Source organism: Crotalus tigris, unplaced genomic scaffold, assembly GCF_016545835.1.
Source record: "Crotalus tigris isolate CLP2741 ecotype Arizona unplaced genomic scaffold, ASM1654583v1 scf7180000017663.5292952, whole genome shotgun sequence".
Taxonomy (NCBI): Eukaryota; Metazoa; Chordata; class Lepidosauria; order Squamata; family Viperidae; genus Crotalus; species Crotalus tigris.
Genome location: NW_024096550.1, coordinates 4,530,064 through 4,552,500, shown reverse-complemented (window position 1 = coordinate 4,552,500; position 22,437 = coordinate 4,530,064). Strand labels below are relative to the sequence as shown.

Below are 22,437 nucleotides of genomic sequence, written 5' to 3'. Positions count from 1 at the left end.
TTGCCTAATCCATGATTTATATTTAGAAAAGGGATGTGAACCCAGCCAACTGTGGCTTTGTCAATCCTTGGTTAATCAAACTATGGTTTCCATTCACCATATATAGAAAATGACTTAGGTAGCGTTAACGTACATAACTATGTCTATGTCTATGTCTAAGTTTCTTATTCAGGGCAGGGACATATCTACTGCTAACAGAAATGCATGTTAATATATATATTATATATATTAAACTGTTAAATGATACTTCTGAAGGAAGTATCACAGAATGTAATAGTATTTCCTTTTTTTCATTTCTTTCGCTTTTTAAGCCAAATGATTGCAGAAAGGATGACTTCAAAACATTTCAAGTAAGCCAGTATTAATTATAAAAGAAAAAAAGTTTTCATTCTCCAAAATATTTATTTGAGGCACAGAATGCAAGAAATATCCAACTAAAGATATTTTAGACTGTCCATTTGTTTTGGCACTGTAGCCAGGATAGTGCATCATGCTAAGTTTTGGTTTCTTTAACTATGATTTATTGTCTTAGCCTTGATAATTTTAAGATTGGTGTACTTTAATTCCCAGAGTTCCCCAGTCAGCATGCTAGACAATAGTTGAACCTCATCCATCTTAGTTACTGAGGTTAAGAAACATTGATTTACTAAAATTCACTGCAGGATTTGCAGTAGTGCATACATTAAGCCCAAATTAAGCAAACCATATTATGAGCTTTCTGTTATGTGTAAACCCAGCTAGTATGCATAATTGCTATGGTAATGGGAACAAAGCCAATAGAAGTTTTTTCTGACCACAGATTTACACTGCCTTGTCTCACTCGCAGCATACCAGGAAAGAAAGTATTTAATAAGAAGTATTTATGTCTAAAAAATGAATTTCTCTTCTCATTCTAAATGATAACCTTTAATTTCTGCAGAATTCCCATTTCGGAAGCTAATTGAGTCTCCTACCAGTCTGTTTATGGTATAACTTTCCATGCTTTCCATTATGTCATATCCTGGTTTTCTTCTACTGCGATGCTGAGGTGTGTCCAAAATCTTGTTATTTCAGCAGGGAGACGGTGACACTTGGCATGAAGTATTCAGTGGTGCCACTTACAAGTATAGTGTTTAAAAAACAAATCTTGTACTGTTTCAAAATAGTTTGCAATCCATGAAAATAAGGCCACAAAAGACTTAGCCAGTGCTCTAGAATCGGCCAGTTGGCATTATGCAGAATTCTGCAGAAATCAACTATTCCATTAGAAGAGAATATGTATAGCTCAGGGTTGAAAAGTGGAATTTCTGCTAATCTCTGAGTTTGCAGAAGTTTCATTATCCAACTAGATAACTTCATCACTCCAAGGGTCTGGAATCCATCCTCATCTCTATAATCACAGTAAAAGACTGTTGTGCAAACTTTCTTGCAGCAGTGGCAATTATTTTAATTTTAATTATCCATGCTCTGTACCCTGCCTAGAATTGCAGAATACAGAATAACAGAGCTAGAAGGGACTTTGGAGGTCTTCTAGTCCATGTTTTGGACTATCCAAGCAGGAAACCCTATACCAGATAAATGGCTGTCCAATTTCTTCTTAAAAACCTCCAGTGTTGGAGCATCCAAAACTTCTGAAAGTAAATCTTGCAATTATTATGGAGTCAATATAAGAATAAAAATGCATGTGATGAGTGCTGCATAATAGTTATAGAATTTATCTGCAAATCTATGTTCTAAGGTCTTTTTAAAAAATAAAAGATTGGGCAGCTGCTATTTCCCCTTCTATTTACAATGCCAAACCATTCAATGTCTGGAAAAAAAGGGGGGAAACTTATTTCACTCCCTACCTATGAAATAAGATCATTTTATATAAACTTTGGTTTGATTTATTTCCAGTAGCATGACAATGTACAGTATTCTAAAATATACAGTAGCAGCACATAATTTTCCAGACTTATATTTTTTAAATTTTTAAAATATTTTTGAAAAAGCTTGAATAAATTTAGAGCCATCAAAGAATAAGTTAGCATATAATAGAAAACAGATGTATTTACTTTTCTATTTTCCTTACAAGGGAAAATCCAGCAATGCAATTTGTCACGTGGACTAGTAGTTCTGCTCATACTGTGGTTACGTTTACTTTATACCATCAACCTAGGATTGTTAACACTACTTTTCCAAATTACCTAAAGCTTAGTAATAACAACTGTCCATTCAGTCGGGTTTGATCTTAATGTAGGATAAGACTTCTACAAGTTAAAGCAAGTTAGCTTGCAAAAATCTTATCCCACAGAAAACAAAAATAGAGGCAGCATTTTTCTCAGCTTTATATGACAACACAGACATGCCAGAACAATGAATAGTTTGCTGGCAATGCTAAGTTGCAAAAAAACAAAACAAAAAACAGTTACCAAACTCAAACACTAAGAAAAACTGGAGAAACAGAAATGAAAATCCATTTTTTCTTTCCGTGAAAGGAATATCTTCTAGTTTAATCAACATTTGGTTCCTAACAAATAAAAATTCAGTGCCCTATTATGTCCTATGCTGCACTATTTACATTCAGGGGACAAAATTTGCTGAAAAGTTGTCCTGTGCAATGTTTTCTATGCAAAGCCTATCAAAAGTCTTTTACTTACAGTGGCTTTATAAACGTAACCACAGTATGAGCAGAACCACTAGTCCACGTGACAAATTGCATAGCTGGATTTTCCCTTGTAAGGAAAATAGAAAAGTAAAGACATCTGTTTTCTGTTATACGTAAAACAAGCCCAAAAGTGATAAGCAAAAGGAATTTCAGCAGGTATATCCTGCTTATCATCTGGCCACCCCACATAAAAGTCATTTAAACAAGAAAGGGACTTGTTTAGGATAATTTTTTCAGTAAATTATGTCTAGAGATAACAAGTATGACAGGGACTTTGACAGACCGGGAAAGGAGAACTTTCCTTTTATATTTTTTTCACTAAAAGGAACTTTATTCTGATTGAAAATACCATAAACGTGCTGCTACTTAGATATTTAGTTGTGTAGTTCCTAAAATTATCAGACACTGCAGTGGTTTCTAAAAGAAAATATTGTAAGTAAATCAACAAACATTTGAGAGAAGACTTATAAACATCCATACTATGTAATTTATAAACTCAAGGTACAAATTCAGCCACAGTACTAGTCTTGTATATTCTTAATCGATTTAATAATAGTTTCCAGTTGGAGCTGTTATTGTGCAATTGTCTTCCTTCATTCTCTAAACCTTTGGTGGGGGTGGGAGAATGCATTAGAGTTCTCCATTTATATCTCTTCTCCGTTTATTAAAGATAGAAGCAATGCACAAAGAGCCATCTATCTGAAAGTGTGATTAGTCAGATCATAACTAAAAGGTGATTCAGGCTTCAATTCTGAACCACAGTCACTGTGAATAAGCTCTTTTTAATCCCAATTGTTGAACTTCAGTAGAGCATGGCCTTATAAAATTGCGTATGGTGAGAAAAAAAAAAGGAAATACTTTTGAGAGAAGTATTTTACTGCTTCTTCCCACTGCACTAAAGCAGATACAGGAATAATAAGAATCAACAAATAAGATTGAGAAGTACTTTTCCATACCTAATTACTGGGAAGGAACAGCACAAAATGTGTACTGTATTCTTGCCCTGCTTATAGGTTTTCTGGAAGTACCTGATTCAGCACTGTTGGAAGATGACAGATTTGATGAATGGACCTATGGGCCTAGTAGGATATTTAGTTCTGTTTTCACACTACATATCAGGTACACAATCACAAGAAATGTATTTCCAGTCATCCAGTGTTGCTGGCTATAAATCTGCTCCCTACTATCAAATACAATACCTATTCAATTATTGTACATACCAGTTATTTACTTATTATCTGAATGAATCTGGGTCTGTTCTTTTACACAGCAGGGCAGTTATGTTAACTGCTTTTAGCTCTCAAGCAATCTGACACATAAACACTTTGAGAGCAGTCACAAATAATGGTGGTAATTGATAAATTTTATGCCAGCCATTACTCTGCTTGTTACAACAGTTTAACATACTGGTCAAAAAGTTTATTCCCATATTTTGAAAATATTCACTTGTTCCTAGATCAGTGGTTCTCAACCTGTGGGTCGGGACCCCATTTGGGGTCGAATGACCATTTCACGGGGGTCGCCAAAAAACGCAGTCCGCCATTTCCCCCCCCCCCCTTTTCCTTAGCTGTGCTACTCCCTTTTATTCTATTGGCTTTTGAAAGCCAATAGAATAGACTCTCTTGAATAGAGTCTAATTCTATTGGCTTTCAAAAGCCAATAGGAATTGTCCAGGCTGTCTCTGCCCTGCTGAGCCCGCCAAAAGTCCCATTCTGCAAACGGTGCTGCACCAGTTGAGTAGTCCTCGACTTACGACCGGTTGGGGGTCGCGGCATTAAAAAGGTTGAGAACCACTGTCCTAGAATAACAGGAACAGCCAGCATGGGTCTTTCCCACCTCTGATCAGTTGGCAACCCTGTTGTAACTATTGTTCTGTTCTCAAGAGGATTTGCTTATTCATTCATTATTTGAACTGGGCATGAAAGCCAACTCCCCAGCCATAAAGAACAGAGCCAATATTTACAGTGATCAGAGCTGGACTATTAAGCAAAATGTAAATAAAAACACAGCTGATACCTGAAAATACATCACAAGCCTGTTCAGACACACCATTTGAGATGAAAACCAGAACCATCTGAAATCATAGTTTGGAATGCTAGACTAAGTCTGTTTGGGAGTTCAAATAAGAAGATATCTTTCTTGTGATCTAAGGAACATTCCTCCATATTTTACTCAATGAAAGAATTTCAAAACAGCATATGCCCCAGGCTTCCATTACATTACAGTACATTCTGAGTACAACTTCCAAAATGTATTTTTGTAGCTTCTGATTTTAAATTGTCATAAGAAATTGGAGCTACTAAATCTAGCCTGCAACATTCAGGACAACCAGCAAATAACAACAAACAGTTGTAGAAAAACTACTACTTTTTTTGCAGCCCAGATAAGGTAGCATTAAATAAATTGTACCAGGACTAAAGGTAATAATGTGTGCAATGTTTTTTATACAGTATCAGCAGCTCCCAACCTTTTGGGCACCAGGGACGGGTTCTGTGGAGAGTTTTTCTGTGGACCAGAGGGGGTGTGTTTTGTGTGTTGCCTGCACCCTCGGATGGGGCTTTGTTGTTTGCGCATCTTGGTTTCTGGCATGCCAAGGCCTGGTGCAGGTCCATGGACCAGGGGTTGGGGACCCATGTTTTATATCACTTAGGCTTAACTCTGAAACTGATGCATCTCCTAATGCTATTAGGTCTTGTTTGGTTTATCTGAAACTACTGCTGGTCTGCACACCTTCTGGATGTTCTATTTACTTCCTGATGGTAATTCCTGCTTCATTTTTGCTCCTAACTCCTGGGTTGAAGTAAGCTATTACTCTTACACACACATTCTTCAGCATCTTGCTGTTGGAACTTGTTTCTTTAAGTATACATTGTTCAGAATTTATCTCCTCATAATTAATCCTCCCTCTCCAATTCAGCTCCTACCTACAACCACGATAACACCTGCTTGGGAAACTTCTTATTGGAAAGTTATCAACACCAACATGAATTTCATTTCAGCTTCAACTCAGATATTTTTTAAATGGAAGATTGTCAGGAAACCTTTAGAAGATTTAAATTGGACTCCTGTGAGATCCACAGGTAGGTTTGGTTTATGATGTTGCAGATCGTGTTCACATCTCTGTGCGTGCACTCCAATACACCTTTCCCTAGAATCAGATCTGAAGCATTCCACAGCACTATAGTTAAATGCTTTAATTTACTTTTATCTTTTGATTGACTTCCCCTTGCTTCTGCCCAAGAATGACTTATCTTTATTAGCAAACCACCAGATTAACACATACAAATACCTGTATACCTAATGAAAAATAAGGGGAGGGAGGAAACACCAAGCTTTTTTTTTCCTTTGGAAAAGGGTAATGGAATTTTTGTTACTGTAAAACAAGTGGAAGTCAAAGGATAGAAGACTGGATAATATTTGTGTACTCTTCCACTGTTTTGGGGAATAGGCTGAGGAAACAGGGTGACTATGGACTGGAAGTGCATTTGGAAGTTGGCAGAAGTGAATCTGATCATTGGTCAATATCAGATTCTGTTGTGAAAGACTGGAGGGTGGTGATGGAAATGCTGTTAGATTGGAACTTTATTTAAGGAAGTCAGAGGAACATCCTCTTTTTTTCTTCTCTTCCATTAGACTACCACAAATGCATCTTCAAAAAGACCTTCTTGAACAATATGGAATGAAACTTTAGGGATGAGAGGAGCAGACAAAAAATCTTAACTGGAAGTGTCCAAACCATTAATTCATTTCGTTCTATCCCTTAGGCTAAAATTATCATCTTTTAAATCTTTATATAACCTCCTACACCCTGCTGTCCTTACTATAGATGTTCCTAGCAGACATATGTAGGATACTACTGTCTCTGGTAGCAAAATATTTAAATATTTTAAACATTCAATTAGTGATCTTCACCTCTGATCTTAGATGTTGCATTTTATTAACTATATGAGAAGTCTCTTTCCCATTCAGAAAAAAGTATTTTATAATTTAGTTCTACAACAAAAAAGTTAAATAAAACATGCTTATAACATGCCATAGAGGAAGTCACCATAAGAAAAATGGAAAAATGCTTGCAGGAAATGGTTCCTTAAATAAACATTGAACTGTTAACTTTGAATCAATCTTTAGGAGCAAATTTTTTACATATGAATCACAATATAAACTTTGCAAGATGTTGAGTTAGACTTCTACATTCTAGGAGTTCTAAGATAGAATTCAACCAGCTGGAGAAACCTCAGTTCTGTCTGCCTGTGATCCTTAGATTGCTTGGATCCCACGACGTTTCTACACAAGGCATGCCTTTCTCTATTTTAAATAAAAATCTGACAAAATTTAATGTACTGTAAATCAGTTAAAAACAATCTCATTAGACTATTCTTTTTACCTGTTTAACCAAAACAGAGAATTTAAAAGCAGCATTCCAAAAATCAAACCAATCATTTGGTCTCTGCAACATGAAAAATACTTCATAATATGTCTGCAGTGCTGACACAAATATTACTAAAGACATTTTTAGAGCATAGCAGTTTCTCATCTTTTGGTTCTTTTTGGCAATACTCTTCTAAGTCAAATGTATAGGAGCCCTGTTGGTGCGGTGGTTACAATGCAGGCTAACTCTACCACAGTCTGGAGTTCGATCCTGACGGGCTCAAGATTGACTCAGCCTTCCAAATAGATAGCTAATGCTATCTGTCTCATCTTTTATAAGAAATATTGACGACAGTAACTAGGATCAAAATTTCCACTGTTGAGTGAGGAGGACATAAAGTGTAATATCACCTGACCACATTGCTTATCAACAGCCAATGTCCTCATTGCACAGTAATTATGTGAGGATCATAGATTATTAGGTGAGAACCTCAATTAATTGCAACTTGCAACTTCCTGCCAGTTTGCAACAAGCAAGCCAGCAGGGAAAGCCAGCAGGATGTCACAAGTCCCGGGAGGCTCGCAAGCAGGCCAGCAAGTGAGTGAGTTCTATGGAGTGCAGTTGGATGGTGTGGATGCTGTGTTGCTGTGCAAGTGCTGGTGGGCAGATAGTCCATAAGGCAGGAAGGCAGGTGGCTGCTGCAGACCAATGTGCATGTCCCTGAGGTGGGTACTCCGGAGGATGGGATGGCACACAGGAAGTTGGTGGGAGTGGCAGTAACTTAGAGGAGTGACCTAATCCTAACCCTAACCCTTCCCTGCTGACTTTTGCATTGATTTTGCTGACGGGAAAGTGACAGAGAAGGTTGCAGATGGTGCTCACAAGACCATAGAACTCTGCAACCATTATAAGTACAAAGCCAATTGCCAAGCGCCCAGATTACAATCACAGGATTGTGGGAGGGGGTAATGGATGGAACGTTGAGCATTGGCCATAAGTACAGCTCATTCAGAGCCATTGTAACTGAATGGTCTCTGAACACTGTTAACTAAGGAATATCTTTGCTTTACTCATAAAGGAAAAAAGCATATAATAGCATAACTGAATTTTTAAAAACTTTACGAAATAAATAAAAGGCATTGCAAAAGTAGTACATTTAGTTTAAAATAATGAAATGTTTGTTGAGAAACAAATGCACTAAAATTTTTAAAAAATAACCTACTTGTTCTGCCCTATAGTCTCAAAATCTTTCACAATTATCTGCAGGGATGATGAAATATCCAGTGGTAATCCTTTCAAATCAAATTCAAGAATCTGTGTGAAAACAATTAAAGCAGTTATTAAAATTGACCAAACCCAGAACTGAATGTTTCAAGAATAAATATTTAAAAAATGTTTTTTAATTCAGTATCGCGTGAGGATGAATTTTTAACATTTGTTGGGCTAAGATACAAATATCATCTATCAATTTAGAGCTACAATATCTCTTTTAATAACATTAACAATGTTAATGCTATTAGCCAGCAGACCAGACCAGCAGCATTTTCAGCTTCTCAGACCCAAAAGTACTTTAACAAGAACTAGTTAAATCTTTTAAAACTAAAAAAAAACCTATTAGTTTCTATAAATATTTATTATCAACAAATGAGTTTGATATTGAGAGAGCAAGAGATGAATGGAATAAAGAATTAGAGTTTCCTATATTGTCTAGACTCTAGACAAAGGGAAAGTGTCTTAATTTCTACACCTAGTCAATTGGCCTAACCTATAGTTTATAATTTATAACTAAAATTAATATTTAGAATTTATTGGACTTGATTATGTTTGTATAGAAAAGATTATCTTGAGGACAATATTTTGTTGATGTAATGCTTCTTTAAAACATCTGTTTTTATCACTTTCAGCTTCTCAGACACCAAAAGTACTTTAACAAGAACTAGTTAAATCTTTTAAAACTAAAAAAAACCCTATTAGTTTCTATAAATATTTATTATCAACAAATGTGTTTGATATTGAGAGATCAATATAATTCCCCCCCAAAAAAATTTTGTTGCTAAGCAAGGCAATTGTTAAGTGAGTTGTGCCCAATTGTACCATGGTCGTTAATCAAATCATTGCAATTGTTAAGTGAATAAAGCGGTCATTAAGCAAATCAGGCTTCCCCCACTGACTTTGCTTGCCGGAAGCCAAGTGGGAAGATTACGAGTGGTGATCACATGACCCGGGACAGTGCATAAATGCATGCCAGTTGCCAAGCACCTAAATTTCAATCATGGGGATGCTGCAACAGTCATAAGTGTGAAAACTGGTCACAAATCACTTTTTTCAGTGCTATTTTAACTTAGAACTGTCACTAAATGAATGGCGTTAAATTGAGGATTCCCTGTAATCTAAAAATAAAATCCGAACATGCTGGAATATTGTTTTTTAAATCAACTGAGAAACAAGTATGTTATTGATGGGGAGTGATGGGTTTTTTGGTTGCTGTTCTTCCTAATATTTTAGGATTACTGTAGACAGTTGTGATATTTGGAATGGATAAGCAGAAAGGAAAGAAACACTAGATATATTTCACAAGTGAAGTTGTGCAGCAAAGAACCCTCCCCCCTCCTACTTGCAATGCTATTTCACCCATCACCTAGCTATGTTGCCTCCCTTTCATCCAGCCATTCAAGTTTAGGATTAGGGTTAGAGTTCGTTTAAGATGTGAGATAGTATGAAACACTATCTTGACACATGCTGTATTTTTTTGTAGCCCCATCCCACAACCAGCAAACTTTAGCAAGGTATAATTTACCACTGTAATCTGGAGGGGAAGAGAATTCCAATTTTGGGAAAACATTAGGGACAAAAAAAACAATCCACTCACATTACCCCATCCCCCAAATCCAAACTAAATGAAACAGCCACCCAAACTATGGCAATTGCAGACCTGCAGACCTTGGCTGTCTCAAGTCATAAAAACCCCAGGTGAAAGATTGCCTGCTTCTGCTCAACACACATGCAATATTTACCCATTTCAATGGGTGCGAATTATTCCCAATAATTATTGGTTGGTTTGCTTGATTCCCAGAAGGTGTAAATGTGGAACTGGTGCAGATGTCGAAAGAGTAATTTGTATGGGAATGGAAATGTTGCCTATCTAAGCATTCTTAAGTATTCAAGTGCTCTGGTCTGACTAACCTAGATTAACATTTATCAAAAGCAGAGCCCTGAAGAGGATATGCATAAATAAATCACAAGAAAGATGAGGGAAGATATTAACCCAGACTGTTCCTTTATTTTTAACTGGCATTTGCTTAGAATGATGACAAAAGCTTGAAGTTAGACTGCTCAATTTTAATACTAACTCCTGCCTTATTAATAAAAAATATATATTATGACCCCTTCAAGCTGAACTTAATTCCTGGTCGATGCAGCTCTCTTGAGAAGAATACAGGAATTCTTTGATTTGTTTGAAATTTTTTTTCTGCTTAGCCAACAGTCTAGGACTCACCTGGTGATTTCTCACCCCCATCATAACTTCCAAATCTGATGCGTCTTTGAATTGAACTGTGCAAATTTGTTTTGCTTTTCACAATTCAGTTTAATAATCACTGGAATTAGGTGAGGGGGAATTTATCTCCCATGTATAGAAAAACCTCAGAAACAGGTATCTCAGTTAGGAAGAAGTCCCTTTACTGGTATCACTGTGGACTTCCAGCTCATCAGTGTTGGCTACCTGGAACTTCTCAGTCTTAGAACAAGGCCTCCATGTGATCCTGGCCAAGACATGAAGAATGACCAAATTCTTAAAAATTAATCTTAATGGAAAGGATATACAAGCTACTGAATGATATGATAATAAACCAATTATATTAGAAGGTTATAGATAACCTGTTGTAATTAAGGGCTCTGCTTAGTATTTGGGGGAGAACAGAGCTGAAGGTCACAAAAAAGGGTAGAAACATATTATGCACTTTGGCATGGAAGCTTTTGGGGTTTTCTTTATACCTGGCATAGGCAGGTAGTCCTCGACATATGACCATAATAGACCATCAGAGAACGTAAGTTGCAGCAGCTGTAAAATGGGTCACCCACGTAACCAATCCAATTTTATGATCTTTTTTTGTAGTGGCCATTAAGCAAACCATTGGTTTACTGTGGACTGATTTTACTGAAAATTGGAAGCAAATGCTGGTTTTTAGCAAAAATGTGTAAAACGGTCACATGACCATAGGACTCTGCAAATACCCATATACTGTATGTGGGCTGCTTGCGGAGCACCCAACATGTGGGCACATGTCCATGGGTGAGAATTAGAGCTTTGGAACTAGGTCAAAAGTACCCCTGGTAGGTCCATCAAACTGTTGATAAGCAACTGGTCATAAATTAAGGACTACCTGTAATTATTTCAAAGCTTACTCCACAATTTAATATGCTTCTTCCTAAAAGTGACTGTTCCTTTTCACTAATCATAGCCAGAAGGACCTTTAAGAACCATCAGAAAAGGCTCTTAGGACCTGCATTTTGCAACCAGTTTTATACTTATCAGAATACCCCCAAAACTATCACTAAAGTTCACCATCCCCAATGACCAGAAGACCCCAAAATACTATTATATGATTTGACACCCCACTACAGTCCTGAAGTCTGAAAAATAATTAACTCTTCAAATATGGTCCTTGACTGTAAAAAGACTGCCTCCATGGGCATCCACAGGGAGACCAATGGAGAGCGCAAAGAATGACATGTGCTTAATGAGGCATTATGCAAATGCAGTAAATTGCATCAAATATTGGGATGTAAGTACATAATAGTGGCATTTGCATAATCATACCATTACACATAAACCATCATTTTGTGGCCTCTGGTCTGCTGCAGAGGCTGCTAGCCACTAAATACTACTTGGCAAGACAGGAAGAAATTCTACTTCTGAACAGAGCAGAAACGTACAACACTTGTGTTTCTCACTGTCTTCTTGTTTGCAACACCCAAAGTCATGAAATAGGGCCCATGACTGAATCCTATTACACACATTGTGCTTTTTCCTACATTATAGGGACAGAAAGATCAATTTACCTCATTCCAAACCGGGTTGAGTTCACTATCAATTTTCTTCGTTTTCTTTTTCTCATCTGGAAATAAACAAAGATATGCACTTACTTGTGTAGAAAAAATAGTTTTAAAAATTCCATTACACTTTAAAAAAACCTTTTTCATAGTTATAATAATAACTCATTGGTACTGTATATCTTTACATGTGGGCCTGGGTAGACCTATAATGTCTCCAAATGCTTCCTTTTACTGCAACACTACACAAGAATAGCTGTAAAATGTTTAAAATCTCTTCAGCTTTGACATTTTTACAGCAATGGCTCTCAAACATTTTGGCCTCAAAACATTTCTACAGTTTTAAAAATGATTGAGGACCCCAAAGAGTTTCGGTTTATGAGGATTATATCTATTGATATTTACTGTATAAGACATTAAAGTTGAGAAGTTTTAAAATATTTATTTGACTTAGCAGACCTTATGTTGACAGAAAAGCATATCAGCAGATATTTCTTTTCCTACTGATGATTTTTATCTTACCTCTAATTCTCTTTTCTGTGTCATGACTATCACCTATCATCTAAGGTTGATTTTTAAAGTGTAATCTGGGGCAGAATGGGACAACTCATTGCAGCCAACTTGCCACAGTCAACTTGCCACAGGCCAACTTGCTGTAGGACAATTCAACAATTCAATTATTTAAAATAATTAATAGATAAATAAAATAATTATTATTACTAATTACTAATTTATTAATTAAAATAATTAATAATTAAAACGTTATTTTAACTTTTGTCATTCACATACATTCATTTCATTTTCTTCCTTCCTTTCTTCCTGTTGGCACCCTTTCTTTAATTATTCTATTTCACTATTTCTTTGATATTAGTGTAACTCTTGTCCACAGTGAGTTGTCCCATGGTGAGTTAGCCATGGCAAATTGTCCCACAGTGAGTTGGCCACGGTGAATTGTTCATAGCAAGTTGGCTGCAGTGAGTTGGTCGTGGCAAGGAGAAATCTCCATGTAAAATTCAGATTACTCCTTGAGCTATTTTTTTTTCAAGTGATTCTAACTGTATTAACTTTGGGCTAGATCAGTGCTTCTCAATCTTAACCACTCTAATATGGGCTTCAGCTTCCAGAATTTCCCAATCACTCATGCTTAAAAGTTAATCTTTATCTTAAAGTTGCTGAGACTGAAAAACTTTGCTCTAAATCATTATTGATATATTTTAGTTGTGGTAATAGAAGAATGCTCTGATCAGTTCAAAATATAGACATTTAACCTCATCAATACATATACATTGACTAAATATAGGTAAAAACTGCACAGAAAATTAGCACTTTTTAAATCAAATCCATACTTTCAATCTATAGAATCTCTAACAGAAATAAAAAAAACCCAAAATGCAGTAATTTTTTTCCAAATATGCCAACTATTACAGCATGCATTGCACTAAATCTCTTTTAAAAAATAATGGATCATGATGGATTTAATAGTGATTTTTTTTAAAAAGGGGTGCTTTAGATATATATTTTCATAGCTTCCATGAAATTCAATTACAGAACATACTCCTTCTGCTAGATATGTGTGGGAGGAGCAGACAATTGGTTCTATTTAGTCAGTATGGAAACTAGTGACTCACATTCCTGTAATAAAACTGTGACAGGAATTAACATTAAAAAAAGGAGTGTGCAAGATACTAGCTCAGGCTAGACCACAAAAGATTTGCAAGTCCTGCTGAACAATATCGGCTATAATGTTATATAAACTAAACAGTATTATAATCCCATGTGATTTTACCATTATTTAATATTAGCATACACTATTACAATTGAATTGGGCCCAACATTTTCCACAACTGACACTTTGCAATCTCAAAGTATGAGCTTATCACAAATTTTTTAAAGAGAAGTGCTAAATTTAAGTTAAATTTGTACATACTGTATATTTACCTAAGAATAAGTCTTACTGAGGTAAATGCTGAACATGTGAGGGCTCATCCAACACTGCAAGCTCCACTGTCATATAATCTTATTTTGTTTTAGTGAAATTCTTTAAGCACATTAGTTAATCAGCAATAAAAAAACCCAATTTATTCCTTGTGGCTGTATTGAAGATGGTGGAATCGTAATGTTAGATAATTTTCACGTAAGAGGGAAAATGGAGAACAGCAAAGAACTGAACCCTTTTCTCTGTGATGAAGGAGCAGGTGATAGAAAGCTCTCACAGTTCCGTAAACTATTGAAGTACCTGAGTCTCTAGTTTACTACCACTCAGTGCTTTTTTTCTTAAAAAAAAAAAAAGGGTGTTGGAACTCACACACATCGTACAACCTGCCTTGCCTACCCTACAAGGTTCCATCCAAAAAAGGTGCCGGAACTCCGTTCTGGGCGTTCTATGAGAAAAAAAGCCCTGCTATCACTACAAGTAAATATCCATACTCAGTAAGTTATTCCTCCTCAGCCTGAGCAATGTCCCCATAATGGTTTGTAGGATTAACCTTGGGAAACAGGAGGGAGACCCCCCCCCCAATTGAAAAATCCCATATAAACTTTGGTCTATAATTCTTTCATTTAAGTTTAATGCTGCTTTCCAAGGAAGCTTTAGAAGCTAAGTTTAGAAGATAGAGAGAAAAAGTACGAAATGCAACAAATTATTAAATTCTGTTATGGAGGGCTACATTTTCTGTGTTCGTTCAAGGATACCTGCTAGTGCATTGTGAGTAGGGCTGAAGGGCCCAAAAGTAGGTTGATATTCTAAAATGAGTCACAGCAAAATGGAATAGAAGAACAAGTAGAAACAGACTACGGGCAAGCAATCTTAGGGTGCAAAAGTGAAAAAACCCCAGCTCCTTGTCTCTGAAAGAGTGCTTTGAGTTCACTTGGGATGATTTCAAAACGGATGTCTTACCCAATGGCTAGTGCAGGTGCATGTTTGCCAATCAGCAGATTAGACCAATGGGGTTTCCAAGCAGAGCCAAGGGATTTTCAAGACATCATCCATGGCTAGCATCACTTCATGTTAGCCAATAGGTAGGTCAGGCCGAAGCAAGCACTAGGTAGGGCCAGATATAAAACTGAAGTGGAGGCATTCACTTTACTTTTGGCTTGTGTTGTCTCCTTTCTCCCTGATATCCTCTTCTTCTCCCTGGAGGGAGGGGACAGGTCACTTTGAACTGATCCCTTGCAATGAACATTTGAAATCGATTCAACCTGACTTGATCATATGAATTTAGGCCAACTGTAAAGTACAGATATTAGTAATTATTATTTTATTCAGGATATCCATTCCATTCCATTCTCTCCCCTCCTCCCTAACTTTTCCATTATTCAAGCCATTTCCTCATTAGCATCTTCATAGCATTACTCGGCCATCACTGAAGTAATATGAAACCTGTCTTTATTATACTCATTTTGGCACAACAGTGGAAGGATAACTATATAATGCTATAAGTCTCTAGTGGGGAAATGACCTCAACTGCTATTCCATGGCACTAACAATATTCAGTTCCTTAAATATATGCCAATAAAGATGATTTATACTTCAGCAAAACCTGTTCTTTCCAAGTTGTTCATAGCATATACAACCAGGATTGGAACATGTTGTAAATTGCTATTTTTGGAGATTCTGACCATTCATTTTCATTTAGCATTAAGTGCCACGAAGGACACTTTGTCTTTCTTTGTCTCTTTCTACGCTTCCTCCAAGATGTCTTTTTTTCCTCCTACAATCTTTGTACTTCTGCAAACTCAAGAGATTTCTTCAGACCTGCTGATACTTCTCCCTTGTGAGTGGGTGTATGTTGGGTACATAGCAACATCACAACCTGAACATCCCGAAATAAATAGAACAAGGATGAAGACACTGTTTCTAAACATTTTATCACAGGCCAGTCTCCCATGGTTGTTTCCTGCAGGGTGTTCTAGTTTTATTTTGTGGAAATGTCTCTGCTCACAATACTTTTCATTCTAAGCCTTTAAACACCACCTACAAGCCATCCTCCTAGAAATCCAGCATGACTGCATCTTTAGTATGTTTCTTCTTTGTTTAAAGTTTGTTCTACTGAAGGGTTCAATTCACATTTTCCATGGAAAAAAAGCATGAATCACACAGTAACTCCTGACCTTTCTTCCAAGCTTTTGTTTCAAGATACTTATTCAAATTTAAACAACAAAATCAACTACATGATGGGTGTACCAAATGCACCTCCTCTAATTTTCTGGGGAGAGGGGTTGCATATGACCAGAAGCTTTAGAGAGGATGAAGAGTACTGAAAACAGCATCTAAACATAGAAATTAATTTCTGTTGGTGCCCTTTAAGCATCGTAATTATGGCTGCAGAAAGGTTTGTGAGCAAAACTACAAATACACATTTCAAATTGGAATTTTTTTTTTACAGCCCCTTTGAAATATAAGTGGAAACTGGAAAAGTAGCCTTGGGTAATGAATGAATGATTCATAAACAAGTTACAAAAGAAATCTCCAGGCTTCATTTTCTTACAAATTAAAGATTTTATTTATCTATTGATTTATATATTTATAAAGCTCTAGGTGTCTAATTTTGAAATAAAAGAAGTGCAGTTAACTTTTTAATTAACATATGAGATCAGGGATAATAAAGCCAAACATTCCTTGTTCACCAGAGCTCATTTGATAAAGACTTTATATTAGGGAAGAATCATTTTTTAAAAAGAACAAAATGAAGAACAAAATAAATACTTTCCCCCTCCATGCTATGTATATTTTTTTAAGGCTTGAGCCACAGGCCACCTTTTGGAACTCCATTAAATTTGGGCTGCAGAAATCCAGAGTACCACTAGATGGCAACAGAGAAATATAGAAAACTCATTCTAGCCCAGTCTTGGTAGTCCTACTTTTTCCAATAAAATGAGTATTCTCATTCAGTACAACCAAGTAATATAACTACCTTAACTGGAATCTGTATTCCAAACTGATATACATGCCGAGCAAAAAGTTATTTGATTTTTCTAACATCCAACACATCCAACTAAACAGTGAACCAAAGACCAATATAAAGTCCACTGCAAAACTTGGCAAGTACAATTCAAATCCTATTGCTTTTAATGTATTCCTTTAATTCCTTTTAATATAGTAATAATTCAAACAGGAAAGGTCATAGAAAAATTCTATTTAATAATATAAATAAATCAAAATTAAATATTTTAAATCATACTCTTCCTACCGGCAATCAATCATTGCTAGCATTCCTCTATAGCAGGTTAATAACCAGACATCTTCTGTGATAGGAAAATAATTTATGTGCCAAAATATAATTCATTTGCCCATTCACCAAAACTGAAGGTGCAGGTGCCATGAAATATGCTTGTAGAGGCACCTCAAGACATCTCCAGATTGTTTTTCATCATTAAAAAAAAAAGAAGTGATACACTTTAGAAGCTCTTTGCAATCTTCTTCTAATCATGCCATCTTGTCAGAAAGAAAGAAAAATCTTCTAAAATTAGTTTTCCTTACCTTTAAAAATAATTGACACAATAGGATCTGGTTTCCCAAACGTATGTTTAGGGATATTTGCAGCTGATTCTACAATTACCCGAAGCATTGTTTCAAGCCAACTTTAAAAAGAACTTTAGAAAGTTCAGGAGAAAAAAAAAATACTTGAGACACTCGGCAGCCTCCAGACTGAAATGCCAGGAGGAGGAGGAAGAATAGGGGGAGGAGGAGACCAGAAGGAATGGCTCTGTTACAGCAATGAGCAAATCACAGTGGAATCACCAAGTTAGTTACTGAAGCTAAAGAAAAGTGATACATACCATCATTCACAATTCCTGTTCATCAAATAATAAAACTGATATGGATTGAAATTCAAACATAAGAATTTACAAAGCATGATGGTTAAATAAGGGGAAATGCTCTCTATGCAAATTATAAGAAATATGAACATGCATTAAATAATTACTGAATCAATGAATTATTCATTCAAATCCATTGGATACTTTCCATTTTTATGCCTATTGAAATAATGGCAAAAATCAAGACAAATTTTAAAAAAAGCACGAACGTTTCCTTTAAAAGTACATTCTTTCCTCATGTTTGTGGTTTAAGTATGGTTCTCCTTCTTTTTAATTCAGGAATGTTCCAGACAGTCTTAGATCGCCCCCTTCTGCAAAAGTCAACCTTGAAAATAAATTTTAAAAGTCATCTCTAAACGTTGTGCAGTCAGGGTTTGTAGTAAGAAAAAGAGAGAAGAATCAAACTCCAAAGAGATAAATTGTGAATAAGTTGTTTTTCAGCATCCTTCTTGAGGCTAGAATAGCAGATTGGTTTCTTCCACACTATGTGCTGCAGGGAACTTCCAGATGTTATACTCATTCTAGCCCAGTCTTGGTAGTCCTATTTTTTCTAATAAAATGAGTGTTCTCATTCAGTACAACCAAGTAATATAACTATCTTAACTGGAATCTGTTATACCACTTACTGCAGGTTTTCCTTCTAAACAGTCTCAGAAAAAGAATGGGAAAAGTGACACACATTGGGAAGGTTTCAAATGGAATCCATGTTCATCATATCCTTCATAAAATTTGAGGAATGAGGCAAGGCAATTGAGTCTAGAACAGTGGTTCTCAACCTTTTTAATGCCGCGACCCCCAACCGGTCATAAGTCGAGGACTACTCAACCGGTCGTAAGTTGAGGACTACTCAACTGGTGCAGCACCGTTTGCAGCATGGGACTTTTGGCGGGCTCAGCAGGGCAGAGACAGCCTGGACAATTCCTATTGGCTTTTGAAAGCCAATAGAATTAGACTCTATTCTATTGGCTTTCAGAAGCCAATAGAATAAAAGGGAGTAGCACAGCTAAGGAAAAGGGGGGAAAAATGGCAGACTGCGTTGTTTGGCGACCCCCGTGAAATGGTCGTTCGACCCCAAATGGGGTCCCGACCCACAGGTTGAGAACCACTGGTCTAGAAGGCATCAGGTTAGAACCAGGAGATACTCAGTTCTAATCCTGCCTTAGAAAGCCAGTTGGGTGATTTTGGGCCAGTCATTCTCTCTCAGCCCAAGGAAGAAGACAATACAAACCAATTCATAAAATGAAAATTGCATGGATTTGTCCAGGCAGTTGCTAGGATTCCAGACAGACACCCATGTATGTATGTAATAAACATATTTGGAAACTCTCTGCCCTCCCCTCCAAACTCCAGGTCCAGGTACTTCTCATGCTATCTGTGCTAGACTGCTTTGCTAGATATGTCTGATAAATACATATTTTTGTAGCTATTTTGCCCTCCTAAAAAATTCTATTTTGCCCTCCTAAAAAAAAGAAAAACATTTGCTTTGTAAGAAAACAAAAAGAATCAGAAGGATCAGAGCATGAAGAAAGAGAAAGGAGAGAAAGGAGAAAGCTAACATCATCTGAACCACTCTAACATATTGTAATAGGGAGAGAATAAAAGCCTACTCTGGAAGCAATCTGTATTTTCAATTATGTGTAAATGCGCAAATTGTGAGATCAGGCTCAGTCTTCCATTCGAGGCACACACTAGGTATTGTCTGGGATTAATATGAATGAAGGTGAATATGCACGTTCCAGGATAATGTTGCAGGATCCAATCTGGGTTGGTCACTGGGACCAGAGGTTTAGTCTTCTAAGCTTTTGGACTCGGAAAGCTTGGAAGACAAAACCTCTGGTCCCACTGACCAACCTAGATTGGATCCTGCAGAATTAATATGGATCACAGGGAAGCTGTTATAGGAAAGGTGGCCAAAAGAGCGGCAGTGCTAGCATCCAAGTTTGACATCTGCTGGTGCCCCTGTTGTCAATCTTCCCTCTGGCCTTGCTGCTGTTGTGTTATTGCTTGCTCTCCCTCAGCACATAAGTAAAGAAACTGAGGCACTACATAGTTCGGAGTTGGTGGAGATTAGTTCTGAAGAAAAGGGAAAGCAGATCAGCAGTAACCATAAAGAGAAGCAAGGAGGCTTCTGCAAGGATTGTTTCCTACATTAGAACAAAACCACAATCATTTCCTGAAGAAAGGGTGGGGCAAACCAAGTGGGGGAAGTGGGCCAATGGGATTGGTGCAGTCAAAGATGATTTCCCACAATAAGGGTGGGTCTCTCCTCCTGCTCATTTCTCTGGGAGATCTGAGGCAACACCCAATCCATTGCCAAGCATCTTGTGCAAGGCTGTGCTCCTGACCTTTTACTATTCTAAGTGCACCAGCCTATATTATGCCAAAGGCCAAGCAGAGAGGCAGCCGGAATAAACCAGTTGAGACACCTGGTTCTCAGAACCATGGCTTCTGCCCTTCCATCCCCACATTTCTGTGTGTGTGCAGCATGGGACAAATAGATTATCACAATTATGGTGTATTGCTTTGGAAACGGTACCTGTGCTGTATTATTTACAACATGACTGCCAAGCTGCAAAAATCCAGACAATCAGTACAAGGTAAGAAGTTATTCAAGGCTTTGTATCGTTTTGCTGCCGTCTAGTGCTGGCTTACGATTGTAGCTCAGACCTATAGCATTAATTTCTGGAGCATTTCCTGCTCCAAAGAAAAACCTGATTGGTTTGAACTGAATTCAACTTATATTCAGTGTATATATAGGAATCTTAATTCAGAGTGAGATATCTTGAAGCCCTCGTACTAGGGCATTCATTATTTAAAATCACACATGTTAAATCATACTTTTAAATTCATGCTTCATTCAATAAGCAACAAGTGATAGGATTGACATTAAACCATAATCTATGGACTATAACCTACAATTGCTGGATTCATACCTTTCAAAAACCCCATTATGATTTTGTACAATATATGCATCCAATTAGTATGTTAGCAATGCTGATTCTTTCTCATGATATGGTTATTAGAAGGCTCCAGCAAGATTACAAAATGAAAATATGAGGCCACCCATGATTTCCTAACTGCTAATTTTCAGGTTCATTTATCTTTGGGGAGTGCGAGAAACTGCTAATTACACCAAAGAATCAAGATGGCAGCCCACTCCCACTCTATTCTTCCCATGGGTGCAGGAGTAGCAATATAGTAGGGGCACAAAAAAGGAAAGCTGATCTTTTTGGCGCCAGTTCTCCCAATATTAAAACAATTGTCTCCTTCCCACCCCAACCACATAAGTGTTTAGCCACTTGTCCCACTTCTTCTTTCAAAGGGAAAGAGAAATTGGGTGGAGGTAGTCCCAAGAAAACTGGTGCCTCCTCTCTCTCTCTCCCATTTCTCCTGCCACCTGTCAGAAAGGAAAAGGGATGAGAAGTAGAGGAACTGATCTCTCCCCCCCCTTTTTTTTTTTTGAGTAGCAAAAGATGCAGAGCAAAAGGAAACTTCATACCAGTTTCCATTCCATGGAGCAATGATTCCAAGGGAAAGAAAACTAATAGCAATGTACCCCTTCCTTTTTCTCTTCCCCCTGTAATCTTGCAACCCACTGCCTAGGATGCAGGAAGGGGAGAGAAGCAGAGAAGGACCATCCGCCAGAATGATCTCAGGGTGGAGTCAGTAAAACTATGGATCTTCAGCTTCCAATAACTGGCATGCAGTGGGGTCAGAGGAGCTGTCCCTGGGCTGCAGACACCACTTTTCCAGCAGGCACTTCAGTCTGTGGACATGCAAAGGAACTGCCAATTTATGATTTAAAGACTGAATTTATTTACACATCTCCAAAACTTTCAGCAGACTTCACTATGGAAATAAAGAATTAAAAATATTATAACAAAAATATTAATAAATATTTTTGATATCTACTCAGTAGCTGGAAATATTGAATTTATCAGACCAAACACCATAATTTTATAAAAACCCACCTGTTTGGAACTGCCTATATTCTTAGACACTACAGTAATAATTCTTAGATCCTTGGTTAGGATTTGCATTATTAAGTTTCCACCAATCTTAGACGGTGAATCTAACTGTAGATTACCCACACATAACAATATTTCCAATATATTTCTACCCAGTTCTACTCAGAGTTATTTGCCATGACCCAGGACTTTTGCCACGTGGGAGAGAACTGCGATCCCTAAAGATCAGCAAATGATAACTGACTTGTGTCGTTACTAGATTATTGTTGACAGCGAGTGGTAATCTCTGCCCGATGACCAGCCTTGGCAGGGAAACAAGTATCTCCAGGCATTTGTGCAAAATTCACTCTTTAAAAAATAAAAATCATTAAACCATTCCGGGGGTTGTAAATCCATAAACATCCAGGCATGTAATAAAAATATTTAGAAATTCCACACAGTTCCAAACAGTCCAGGTATTTCTCATGCTACCTGTGCTAGACTGGTTTCCTAGATATGTCTGACGAATACATATTTACGCAGCTAAATTCTATCTTGCCCTTCTAAAAAATTTTTGCTTAATTTTGACAGCGGGCGGGAATCCTTGCCCGGTGACCAGCGTTGGC

The 22,437-nt window shown here is 37.1% G+C and overlaps 1 protein-coding gene across 2 annotated transcripts in view; it reads right to left on the bottom strand.

The window, feature by feature from the left end:
- The window catches only part of MYOF (myoferlin), a 101,817-nt gene extending 84,106 nt beyond the window's left edge, over positions 1–17,711 (bottom strand). For both annotated transcript variants that reach the window (XM_039336029.1, XM_039336030.1), the window contains exons 1-3: positions 17,527–17,711; positions 12,057–12,112; positions 8,218–8,309 (exon numbers count right to left, since the gene is read on the bottom strand). In XM_039336029.1, coding sequence (XP_039191963.1) covers positions 8,218–8,309; positions 12,057–12,112; positions 17,527–17,614 — 236 coding nt within the window. In that variant the 5' untranslated portion in view covers positions 17,615–17,711. The remainder of the gene's footprint in view (positions 1–8,217; positions 8,310–12,056; positions 12,113–17,526) is intronic.
- Between the last annotated feature and the right edge of the window lie 4,726 nt (positions 17,712–22,437).